Genomic DNA, 12,610 nt, shown 5'->3' with positions numbered 1-12,610 from the left:
TGGAGGGATGCGAAGCTTCCCCAGTGCTGAAAGTGCCCCCTAGGGCGCTCTGAGGGAGCGTCTCTCTTTCCATCAAACAGGCGGTATAAATGGAATGGGAGGGAATAACTTCTAGCACCGTCGGAGAGCCGTGGATTGCGGCCAGTGCAGTGAGCGCTGGCCAAGGAATGCTGATGTGTCAGAAGTCGGGTGGGATGCGGTGAAATCTGCAGCTCTCCCTGTACTAGTCAGGCTCAGGCACTTGTAGCACTTCCACGCCTGGTGCAGCATCATCCCTGCACATCCTGTTGCTAGTGTGTCATGGCATAATCTGGCTGTGACTGGGTGCTGGGCACCGCGCCCCTGAAGGCGGTGTGCTAGGTGAGCGCCTGTAAAGGCAGTGCCTAATCCTCCAGGGGCTGCTTCATAAACTGGCTCTGGCTTCTGCTCCAGGGACCTGGAATGGCACCACCCGGGTGGCCATAAAGACTCTGAAACCCGGCACCATGTCTCCAGAGGCATTTCTGCAGGAGGCCCAGGTGATGAAGAAACTCCGTCACGAGAAGCTGGTTCAGCTGTATGCGGTGGTGTCGGAGGAGCCCATTTACATTGTAACGGAGTACATGAGCAAAGGTGAGTGCCTGGCACCCAGGGCTGGGGCAGTCATAGGCAGGGCCAGCTCCAGACACCAGCCCAGCAAGCAGGTGCTTGGGGCGGCCAACGGAGAGGGGTGGCACGTCTGGCTCTTCGGCGGCGGGTCCCTCACTCCCTCTCAGAGCGAAGGACCAGCCACCGAATTGCCGCAGATCGCACTCGTGGCTTTTTTTTGCTGCTTGGGGCGGCAGAAACCCTGGAGCCGGCCCTGGTCATAGGCTCTGATAACTGAGGAACTGCTTCCTATTTGTAACTGAACCTCCTGTGTGAGCAGAGAGAAGCATGTAGGGCAAGCTGCACTGGCCACCGGCAGCAGCGAGATGCAACCACCTGAGGGAGCTGGAAGGAATCTCTCCCTAAAACGGATTCCATAGTGCTCCCATACACGGAAAGCCGGGTGCTAGTGGGCGGAGGTGGAGACCTATAAATGACCCAGCCAGCTAAGCACAGCCTTACCCATTCCTCCATAGAAGGCGTGTTGGATATTTATCGGCGGCACCCGCCCGTGGCAATGTGCAGTGTTCCCTACTAGAAAGGATAGAGTTAAGGGAGCTGGGACCCACTAGAGTGCAGAGGGGTAAGGAGACGGCCTGCCTGGGAGCTGACTGGGGAGGGGGAGGACACAGGTTGCGAGGAGAGGAATAACCACTTCCTGCCTTACAATGCTCCCACTCTGGTGCATGCACTGCTGCCCTCGACTGGATGGAACTGGAGCTGTGCAATGTTTCATAGGCCCTGTCCTGCTAACAGATTGGTCTTTAGGCAGGGGCCTGTGGTTTTTTTGTTTGTTTGTTTTTTGGGTTTTTTTTTTTTTGTTTTTTTTTTTTTGGAGCAGGAGGATTTGGATTCTGTCCCTACTGTTGCCATGGCATTCCAAGTGGCTGTAATGTGCAGCAATGAAATCCCAGGTGGCTGCAGATTGGTTTAGCACAAATACTAAACATCTAGTATTTAGCACAAGACTCCTCACCCCAGCCCCAAGGGCAGCTGCATGTGAGGACTCCTCCTTGCTGTTCTGCTCAAACATCATCAAGTGGCCGAGAGTCTGGTGTCCACTCCTTCCTAACAGTAGCTGACAGTTGTGCCTTTCCACCCTAGGGAGCTTACTGGATTTCCTGAAGGGGGAGATGGGCAAGTATCTGCGGCTGCCCCAGCTGGTGGACATGGCGGCTCAGGTGGGTCTGGCTGACTGGAGAGCTGCAGTTTGAATTTCCCTTTTATCTTCTTGGCTGCTGTGGCCCTTGGACTTCGGGCCTTCTCATGCCTGGTCTGAGTGGGGTGTGGGAGTCCAGCTGCCAGAGAGGACAAGACCATCATGCCAGCCTTCACGAGTGCAATCCAAGGCCAACAGGAATCTACTAGCACCAAAGTGAAATGTCCCCCACAGTTTGAGGCGCTGCCTGAGACGTCCTTGTCTTCTGAATTTGGGGGTAACCCGATTCAAAGCCAGCAATCCCATGGGGGTGGGGTGGGCAGGGAAGAGAGGAAGAATCTGTTCAGAATGGGACGGCCTCTGTCCCACATGCCCTTATCTCCTTTCTGTTTCTCTGCCACAATTGCTCTCTCAAGCGAGGCCTGGGAACTGGATGGTCAGGGCACAGCCAGAGCCAGAAAGTGCTAGACTTTGGCTCGCCTGCCTTCTGGGTCTTTGCCAGCAGTTGCTGGTGTATGGCACCTCCGCGGTGAAAGGTCAATAGCAGCCTGACCTAAGCAGATTTATAGGGCTCTGGAGGGTCACAAACTTAGAGCTGTACTCTGGAAAACCGTGAGGGATCCTGTGCTAGATCTGTAGCCCTGATTCTATGGCGCATACACGGGAACAAAAAGCAGCTGTTGTCCCTAGCTTGGCTCCTGCCACTGGACTGGTCCCATCAGATTTTACTGCCCGGATCTGGCTGCTATAGAAAAGGCCCCCAGTCTGGGGCTCTGGGTGGTATTTCATGTAGAATCCCGGGGAAGAAAATCCCTCATCACTGCCAGGCTTTTGTCGTGTCCCGTCCTTCCCCCTCCCGGTGTCTTATTTATGGCCACAAACCTGCATTCGCCTGACAAAGCATCGCAAAATAACTGCGAGCCCCTTCCAAGTCCCATCAGCTCAGCGTGACCCAGGCCCCGGGCTGATGTTGGGTTGCCACTTTACCACCTCTATTCCACCTCCGGCAGAGCCTCCCAGGTTGCTGCTGGAGTGCCGGCTACGTTTACCATGCCCCCAAGGCAGCTGCAGGCAGCTCTGCATTAACACGAGCACAGTTGTGAGGTCTAGTGCGTGTCCTGTAGTATCTAACGTTCTCTGCGCACTGTCCCGGGTGTGGGCTACAGATCGCATCTGGAATGGCATACGTGGAGAGGATGAACTACGTCCATCGGGATCTCCGAGCTGCCAACATCCTGGTGGGGGAAAACCTGGTGTGCAAGGTAGCCGACTTCGGCTTGGCCCGTCTGATTGAGGACAATGAATACACGGCCAGGCAAGGTATGGGGAATGGGAGGGGGTACATAGCCTTTGCGTGCGGGCGTCAAAGGGAGCTGTGGAAAATGGAAATGACTGAGGCCCAAACTGCTTAGCATTTCCAAGCGGAGCAGGGCAGGGCAGGTGAGAGCAAGGTGGCACAAGCCATTGGTATGTGCTCCTAGGTTCAAGTCTAGACCAGCTGAGGAATGACTCAATTGTTGCCTTCCAGCCACTCTTTGTGGGTCTGTCTGGTTCCCTGCAGGCGGGCCCCCACACTGCATAGACTGCCCCGCTGGCATGGGTGGTCTCTGCAGAGGGGCCAAGTACTTAAACAGGGCATGGAGGCTGAAGTAATCCCTTGCCCCCAGCCAGTGAGGGAGCCTGCACAGATTGCAGGTGTGGAGGGACATGGCTCTGCAGGGCTCTTGATCCAGCAGTTCTCAGGAGTCTGCAGTCACACTCCTGTGCTCAGATGTGTATGGTGTGACCCTGCTGCTCCATTAAACCAGCACTTTAACTCCTGTTCACCTGCTTCTACTCACCCTTCCCTGCTGGTGCTATTGGAAAGTGAAGGGGATGGGATTTGGGACCCTACCTTATGCTTTTCAGACTTACTCCTGATGCAGGCTCTGTCCCCTGCCTAGATATGAGAACTTAATAAGGTGCTTGCTGTCCCTGTAAGAGCTGAGGGGGAAGCAATCACCGTCACTAGTGCCACGGACTGCAGAGGGGGCAGGCATAACTTTTCTCCAATGCTAGTTCTGTAGCCTAGTCCTCTGAACGGAGATCTGCAAGTCCGGCTGGTGAAACCTCCCACCTAGAGTAGCGCTCAGCTGACACCCATTGTGGTGTCACTATCCCTCTGTTCTCCATGTGTAGGACATACAGGTTGATTGCATCTGAATCTTATTTTCTATCTCTGTTGCTTAGGTGCCAAGTTCCCCATTAAGTGGACAGCCCCGGAAGCTGCTTTGTATGGCAGGTTTACGATCAAGTCAGATGTCTGGTCCTTTGGAATCCTATTGACTGAGCTGACCACGAAGGGCAGAGTGCCATATCCAGGTAAGAGTAGGTACCGACTAGACACCAGGAGGTCCTATGCAGTCGCTGGCCATTGCAGGCTCTGATATCAGCTCAGGCTGTGGCAGATCCCAGCTGATCTATGGAGAAGTGTTTTGTCTAAGTTGCCATGGTGACTCCTAGGCTCATCTCAATGGAGAAACTTGCTGTGGTGTTTCTGCCACTGCTTAGGGATGGGGGTGGATAATGAGGCCTTCCCCATGGTGGGAAAGACCTGAGGAGGGTCTTGTACTTGGACGAAGATGTTCTCTGAGCCTTGAGTGAAGGCCCAGACCTCCTGCCTTGGATCAAGTTCTTCTCCCATTCATGCTTGGAGTGAGTGACTGGCTGTATTTAGGGCTGAAGAAGATCTAGCTAGCAGAATATCAAGGTTCAGTTCCTAGCTCTACCACAGACTAGCTACACGATCTTAGTCAAGTCAGCTAGCCCTGGTATGTCTCACTATTCCCTCTCTTGGCTATCAGGTATGGTTAACCGGGAGGTGCTGGACCAGGTGGAACGTGGCTACCGGATGCCCTGTCCTCCAGAGTGCCCCGAATCACTGCACGATCTGATGTGTCAGTGTTGGAGGAAGGACCCAGAGGAAAGGCCCACCTTCGAGTACCTTCAGGCTTTCTTGGAGGACTACTTCACATCGACAGAGCCCCAGTACCAGCCAGGCGAGAACCTATAGACGTGGGGATGGCTCCTGGTGCCAAAGACCTTGCTCTCCTCCTGGTGTGTCCATGCACATGTCACAAGACACACGGCATCTCAGGAACTCCTTGCAGAGTCTGGTTCTGGTGACTAGCCCTTCTTCCAGAGGGTGGGACTGGTGCTTTTTAGCCCCGCAAGGTGGAGGGGGCTGGGTTCTCCCGATCACGAATTACTGATTTATGGTCTGTGTTTAACAAAGTGGCCATTTGACCTGGAGATGAATCTGAAGGGAATTGGCTGTGTGCAGTGACTGGGGGTTGGAGAAGGAGCCTTTCCAGAAGAAACCCAGGAGGGAAGGTCTGTGCAGAAGCTGGAGGGGCCTTCAGGGGTCTTCCTCCTAGTAGTTCTGAAGTGCAATGAAAGGCATTAGACAACCTCTGTCTAACAACGACCTAGGCTTCCTTGCAGCCTGCCTCTCACTGGAGCGCTTGGCTCTGCTGGGACTGGATGCTAGTGCTACAGATCGACACCTTTCAATCTCCGATCACGCAGCTTCCAGCCTCTCTCTTTTCTTTTAAACCAGCACAAGGTTCCCCCCGTACCTCTCTGCTCCCTACACCTGTTCCCAGAGCAAACTTGGCTGCAGTTCGCTACAGGAATGTTTGTGGTTTCAGACTGAGAGACTCTTCCAGAGAGGACACTCACATTTCAGTGCTCGCATGACTCGGTCTCCACTACCCCATCCTGCTGGTGTACAGGGCTGTGGCATTGGGACACTAGCGCCAGCCCCCTTGCCTTGCTGCAGGTCCCAGGCACATGTGAGTTTGGATCAGGGATGCTGACTGCGCCTGGAGGCTCGTGAGGTGATTTTTCTCCGCGGGCGAGATTCTACTGGAGAGCTAGAAGGACTTCATGGCCGAGTTGCACGTGTAGCTGCATTAGTGTTCACTGTTGCTGCTCATGGGGCCAGTGACTTCTGACTTGTATCGGGACCATGTTAGATCATGAGCTGCAGGTTTCTGTCTTCCAGTCTCGTCTGACCCAGCGAAGGGAACCTTGTAATCTTGATGACTACTTCTTAGAGACACACTAAGGCAAATGCCAATGGGGCAGGATACCTCTCCTTTTTCCTACCCTTGCTGCCAACCCCCTATTGCTTTGAGGGGTATTCTTCAACAAAGTACCCCTGGTCTTCCAGCCAGCACCCTAAGCAGCTCACCTGGAGAACACTCAGCCAGACCCTCCTGCCTCTCCTCATTCCACTCATTCAGATGCATCTTCGTTTACTCCAAGGCTTTTAGTGCCAGAGAAGCAGGGGTGGTCATTCTTGGGACACTTTGGTGTTCACGCCAACTCTGCCACAGTCAGGAAAGCCTCTGCCCAGCAAAGGGTTCTTTGTGTCTGAATCAAGGCCTGATGTGGAGCTAGCTTACCTAGGGTAATGGGGCCCTGGCTGTGCCCCATTGTCTTATCCTCCACAGGCTGCTGAGTTCAGGAGACTCCTGGGAGTGCATTACCCACTCCTTGGGGGCGTGGTTTCAAGAACTACTTATGGATGCATTCAGGGTGGAGGTGAAGTCTCCATTCTGCCTGAGAGCAGAGGGGCCTTCCCCTCCATCTTCACTCCATAATTGGTCTTGAGCGACCAGGGGGCATCACCTAAACTCCAGACCCTGCCTAAAAGTTAAAACTCTGGATTCTGCTGCTTTAGCCCGGCTTCCATGGCTGTTTTCCGTGGGTGCAGGTGAGGGTCTGGGAAAGGGCTCCCATGGGGAAGATCACTAGTGCAGTGCTTCCACTCAACCCCGTGCTTCAGCAGCTGGAGCTGAGATCTTTTGGAATCCTGGTGGGATCTTTGTACCTGCCCTGTGTACAGCATGGTAAGGTAGGGAAGCAACCTCCTTGCCTCATTGTGTATTGGTGTCTGGCCTAGTTGTGCCCTTGCTGCCGACTGGCCTCGGGCCTATGAATGCAGAAATCATGCAAAATCTCTGTTCCAAGCCTTGGTGGGGAAAGGGAGGAGGAAGGGCCTGATTCTGTAAGTTGCTAAGAGCCCTCACTTCCCACTGAAATCCTTGGGAGCTCAGGTTGCTCAGCACTCTCTAGGATTGGATCCTAAGTACTTTCTTCAGCAAACAGCTGGTTGCTCCCAATTCACGCTCTCTCTGATGGTGCACGAGTGGCTTCCATGCTTGTATTTATGCAGCCACGTGGCAGAGGCTACCTTGACAGCAGTTGACACACAAGTGGCTGGTTGTATTTTTCATCAGGCTTGTGAATAAACAGCAGACTTAAGTTTGCAAGCTTTGCCCTGTGTGTATATAGTTATTAAAATCTCTAAGGAATCCCTTCTTGCCAGATCACTGCTGATCTTCTCTTCTCTTCTGCTGTTTCCTCAGGCGGAGAGATCTGGTGGAAGGCAGATTCAGACACCAGTTCTAGCTCAAGCTGCTGTCAAGGGGGGTTTTCTGGTGACCCTGACCCTGATAGAGAAGCTAATAGGCCATCTACAGCCAAGTCAGTCATGGTGCAGGAGAGATTACAGTAGCCACGGGTCAAGAGACAACTCTCCATCTGCTCTTAGCTGCCAGGCAGAATAGGCAGCTGGATGGATTGTATGCAGGGCAGTAAGATTCTTGGATTCAGGTCATTTAGTTGCAGTCTAGGACAACTCTGCAAATGAAAGATCTGTGTCTCAGCTACCGGTCCAAATGGACAATGGAGGAATGCTGTGCTGAGATCTGCAGCGGGGAGTGTTAAAATGGAGAGTGAGCCTGGCCTGTCAGTGAAAGTGCTAAGCAAAAGGCCCACTCTCTTCAGTGGGGGAGGGAGGGAACCCCAACTCTCGTTAACTCTAGAATGCCCTGGGGCTCCATCTCGATCAATATGGTGCCCTAATGCAGTTGTGTGCTGGCAGCGCGCACCCCCGTTTTGGAGGTGAGGCCTAAGCACGGCCGAGGGAACAGCAGTCCCGTTTCTTTTTGCTGCAGAAGAAAGGCTCCTTGCTGCTCAGCAGCACTTTTTCCCCCTTTGGGGTAGACCTGGAATGTCAGAATGAGAGAGGCAGGGAGGTGGAATAGCAAATGGTGCCCATGTGGGCAAAGTGTCATTAATGGGCAGGTGCTGTGCCAAAGACAGGAGAGACCGCAAAAGACACCGTCCCATCCTTGGCCAAGACAGCTGGCTGGTCTTCGGCCCAGATCTCCAAATGCGCCAGGCGAGGTCCCACCTGCTCAGTCCTTAAGGATTTCTTCATTCTAAATGAGTTCCAGTCATAAAGCCCCATGTGGTGGAGGCCAGTCCTTGGAGCAGGACTGAGATCTGCTTGGCCAGCCTCTAGAAGGGAGGGTGCTCGGAGGGGTGGGGAGGTAGAAAGGGGCTGCAGGACTGCCCTTTCCTACGTCACATCCAGGGGCTGGAGATGCTTCTGAGTTTGACGGTTTTCAATGACCGATCTTGCTCCTGCCTCCACCTCATGATGGATGATTCTTTAAACAAACTATCAAACCCAAGCAGCCACCGAAGCCCTATTCAAATCACCTCTTTCTAGCAAAGTTACGCTGTTCAACGGGAGCAGCCCAGCAGCTTTCTGTGGGAGTAATGGCGTCTTAAAAGGGAGAACTTCTAATGCGCTGTAAAATAGCCTGGTTTTGTACATAGCCCTCGAGTCGCCTGGGTGCTCACCCAGAGCCCCCTGTTGAATTAGTTGCATGTGTTTTTTCGAAGCTAACACTCGTGTCTGCAATTGGACGTAACTGGAATTCTTTGCCATTTGCCCGCAAGGCTTTGGTTGTTGTCATTACTCGCTCGTGTTTGTCTGTGTTTTTGGATGCTCTTCAGTATGCCAATAATCCCCCAAGGACCGAACCCCTTTGGCAACTGAGGGACTGTGCTCCAAGCCCAACCTGTGGCCCACTTAGTCCATGCATTATTCAAAGGGTTTAGCTGTCCCAAACAAGGGCTGTCCTAACTGCTTCCTTTAGGTGGCATCTGTCCTGTGGGTGCTTTGGCACACTGGCCGAGAGTGACTCCTGACCCTCTGTTCTCCAGAATTGTAAGTTCAACATGATCCATTCTGCCCAAGGCTGGGTTTGGTCTGGCTCAGCTGCCAGTTCTTGATGCAGAGGAGAACTTCTTTTCTGGGGAGTGTTAAGGAGTGCTGGGCAGGCACAAATCCTTCCCCTGGAGAAATGCCGGCTGGGGGGAGTGAAATCTCAGAAGCACATGGGATTTAAAAAAAAAAACAACCCAAGAAAAGCATGACGCGCAGCCACGCATGACCTTGAAAGTGGACTCAAGTGATTGATTCTGATGTGCTTCCCCCAGTCCCTGACCACCCCAGCCTGTGGAGCAAAGTGGGTTTTGGTATTTTCCATACATTTTCTTCCTTCATGGCCCTAATGCTTTTTCCATGTTGGGATCGATCCTCATCTTTAGGGCAATTGAGCCAAATCTCCACCATGTGCCAGGCCCTTGTGTATCACAACTGCAAGTTGCAGAAATGTCTTGGCAGCTGTGGTGAATCCCCCAGGTGGAGCTAGTGGGGTGTGAGAAGTGTCCAGGGGCATTCATGGAGCTGACTGGCTGCATGTGGGCTAAATCCTCCTTCCACTGCCATCTGTGCCAAAACTCCAGTTGGTTTCAATGGGATCTGTCCTTCAGTCCCCTCTTCCCCTGCCTGGTCATAGTACAATGCAAGCAACCTTGGGAGATATTCTAACAGTGCTGCTGTTTATAGATCAGCTTTAACTCACGTATCTTGTCTGTATTGCTGATATGCCTTTGTGATTAAACATCAGTAGGGTCAGAAAATTAGGCGGAGTGTGACTCCATCCTGGCTTTGTAGACTCTTTTTAAAGCCGCCTTCTCCTGAGCTCTTGCAGCCCCGTACGGCCCCACTGAAATCCAGGACACAACTCCCATTAACTGATGTGGCACCAGCCTTGGCCTCTCAGAATAAAACCCTCCCCGTCCAGCAGGGGACAAGCAGGTGCAGAGGGGTGAGGTAATTGTGTCTTCCCAACCTATCCACTCAAATGTGGCTAGAAATCTAGCTTCACTGGCATTCTCTTCCAAACCTGGGCATGGTGGGAGGGGTAGTTCATTTTCTCCCAGAGATGCTGGGACCCAAATGAGAATCTTTCTTTTAGGCTTTTGTTTTGTTTTGTCCCCTCCCCCTCCCCCTTTTTAAACCCGCAGTTCAGTGAAAATGGGACTGATGAAAACACATACCTAGCCCTGCATCTCACTCTTATTTATTAAAACTGGTTTGTTCTCTCTTGAAAAGGCTGAGTTTCCACTCATCTCCAAGAAAAGTTCCTACCTTTCTTGGTTAGAATGTTAATTTTCTGTATTCTTTTAAATGAATTTTGGACTTAAACTAAAAAGTCCTTCTGCACAGCATAAAAGTTGCTGTGTCTAGATTTCTGCATTTATGAGCAGGGACTCTGGGTCCCTTTTTCATGTTCTGTGTCTTTTTACATATGTTGAGCAGTTGTGGAGAAATCCTAATTCCTAGCGAGATCAGATTCCCGCCCCCTTTTTTTGTAAGGTTTCTAACATGCACAGAAAGTATGTGTGTGGGGGGAGGGGCATTAAGTGTGTGTTGTGCCAATGATGCTTGTATAATTTATATAATATATCTTTAAACACCTACCACCAAGGAGAAATTGTTGCTTCAGAAACAAAAATTGGAATACGCTGAAGAACAGCAGGCTGACGGAAGCTGGGGGGAGGAGGTAACGGCAGATGTACATACTGAAAAGACTTTTTTTTTTTTTTTTTTTTAATATGTACGTTTTTCAAAGAAAGATGGGGGAATAGAATGACTTAAACACGGATTGTTTCCAGCTCTGTCTGATTTTACTACAGCTGGTGTAGCAATAATGACTATTAATAATTTAAGTGAATACGGGATGCTCTTCCCCTGTCTTTGGCAAGCTTTGAAGAAGAACAGAGCAGGATTCTTTGAATTCTTTTTTGTCCCAGGTTCAGAGTAAACCCCTCTCCATTGTGCATGATCTAGAGGGTGGTAGAGCAGGGTGACCCTCCTGTGTGCGGCCAGGAGAGGACCTAGGGTCTGTTTATGTCTTAGGGCTGGATACTGGCATTGAATCTGACTAATACCCTGTAGGCAGCAGGACGGAGAGACTGTGTGTTTTGCCAATTTTATTTTTTAAGCCAATAAACTAAAGAGGAATCGCTTTACCTAGTGAGTCTGATGCTCTTTGGCATTGACTCAGGGAAATAAATAACCCCGTACAAGGTATTCTTCTGCTATTGTAACTTGTTAAGTGTTTTGTAAAATCTCCAGCTGCTGACTATGCAGAGAACATGGTGATCTGTCTCTCTTCCCTGCTCCCCACCCCACTGCCTTCTGAGTGTCTAACTAGTTAGTCCACCCCTCCTCCCCCCTTTTTTTAATAATAAAACTTTTTGGAAAAACCTAAAGTCCCCAGATTTGTGGAGTGGGAGGTGGGGGTTCTTTGAAACTCTGATATTGGTGTAAATATTTTGCAGTTTGTCTGATTAAACACACAGACCTCACCAAAAAACGGTTGTATCGTGTGGATGAATGAAAAGATCGGCTTCTTGTGTGTGCGGTAGTGTGTCGCTTTCTGTGCCAGTGCACGTCCTGAAACCAGCATGAGCTCCAACCTGTAATATCTGAGCACCTCTTACAGAGCTAGGGCCAGACTTCAGCTGGCACTCATTGGCATACCTATTATTGACTTCAATGGAGCTAGGATGCTTTACATATTGGGGTCCAGGAAGTGGGTGGGCATAAGCCTGCTCACTCCTAAAGGATCCCCCCCCCAGCCTAAGGGGAGGATCTACAGGGCCTGAAACCCAAATGATTATGGGGGACAACTAATGTAATAACAGGGACAGGAGTATGGTCAAAGGGTCAAAAGAAGGGAGCCTGGCGGGGACATTGAGCTAGGATGCTTTATACTACTTGAGTACCTGGCCTCTGGCCACGATAGCTCTCTCTTTAGGTAATCTCATTTTTCCTCCCCAATCCATCAGCTTAAATTTTCAAATTTTATCAAGGCAGCGAGTTCTACCAGGCATTGTACTACCAAGGCTAGGGTTACCATACGTCCGGATTTCCCCGGACATGTCCGGCTTTTTGGTACTCAAATCCCCGTCTGGGGGGAATTGCCAAAAAGCCAGACATGTCCGGGGAAATAAGGAGGCAGCATAAGCCAGGGTCCGCCCGGCCCCAGCACAATCCGCCGGGTCCGCAGCGCAGCCCAGCCGCCCGGCTACATTGTAGCGAGCTCGGGCGGGGGAAGGGGGGGGCGCAGCCGCAGAAAGTGGCGAAGGGGCTGTTGCTACCCCCCAAGGCCGGACGGACCGCGTGCCCCAGCCGAGCCCACAGGACCATGGGGAGGCCGGGCCCAGCCAGCGGCTTGGGCTTCCCTCACGGGCGGGGACTCCCCGGCCACTGGGGGACCCTTCCTGCGGCCCCATCACCCCGCGTGGCAGAAAGGAGGCTGCGGCACGGGGCAGGGAGTGCGGCGTATGCTGGGGCTGCAGGGACCCGCGCTGCCCCAGTCGCCACTGAGCATCCGAAGCCCCCGCCTGGCAGAGGCTGCCGGGGGAGCGGGGGAGCAGGGCAGGCGGGGGGGGTGCAGAGGCTGCTGGGTGAGGAAGAGCAGGGCAGGGCAGACGGGGGCGCAGAGGCTGCAGGGGTGCAGGGGCTGCAGGGCGAGTGGAGAGCAGGGGGCACAGAGATGGCAGGGGGGTGCAGAGGCTGCAGGGCTAGGAGGAGCGGGGCAGCCCCCATGCCCGCTCTGCTCCTCC

The 12,610-nt window shown here is 52.5% G+C and overlaps 1 protein-coding gene across 2 annotated transcripts in view; it reads left to right on the top strand.

Moving 5' to 3' along the window:
- The window catches only part of SRC (SRC proto-oncogene, non-receptor tyrosine kinase), a 72,794-nt gene extending 63,741 nt beyond the window's left edge, over window positions 1-9,053 (top strand). For both annotated transcript variants that reach the window (XM_034786969.1, XM_034786970.1), the window contains 5 exons: window positions 433-612; window positions 1,732-1,808; window positions 2,953-3,106; window positions 4,016-4,147; window positions 4,630-9,053. In XM_034786969.1, coding sequence (XP_034642860.1) covers window positions 433-612; window positions 1,732-1,808; window positions 2,953-3,106; window positions 4,016-4,147; window positions 4,630-4,838 — 752 coding nt within the window. In that variant the 3' untranslated portion in view covers window positions 4,839-9,053. The remainder of the gene's footprint in view (window positions 1-432; window positions 613-1,731; window positions 1,809-2,952; window positions 3,107-4,015; window positions 4,148-4,629) is intronic.
- The last annotated feature ends 3,557 nt before the right edge of the window (window positions 9,054-12,610 follow it).

Source organism: Trachemys scripta, chromosome 12 (assembly GCF_013100865.1).
Source record: "Trachemys scripta elegans isolate TJP31775 chromosome 12, CAS_Tse_1.0, whole genome shotgun sequence".
Classification (NCBI taxonomy): domain Eukaryota; kingdom Metazoa; phylum Chordata; order Testudines; family Emydidae; genus Trachemys; species Trachemys scripta.
This window is presented reverse-complemented; position numbering and strand designations above follow the sequence as displayed.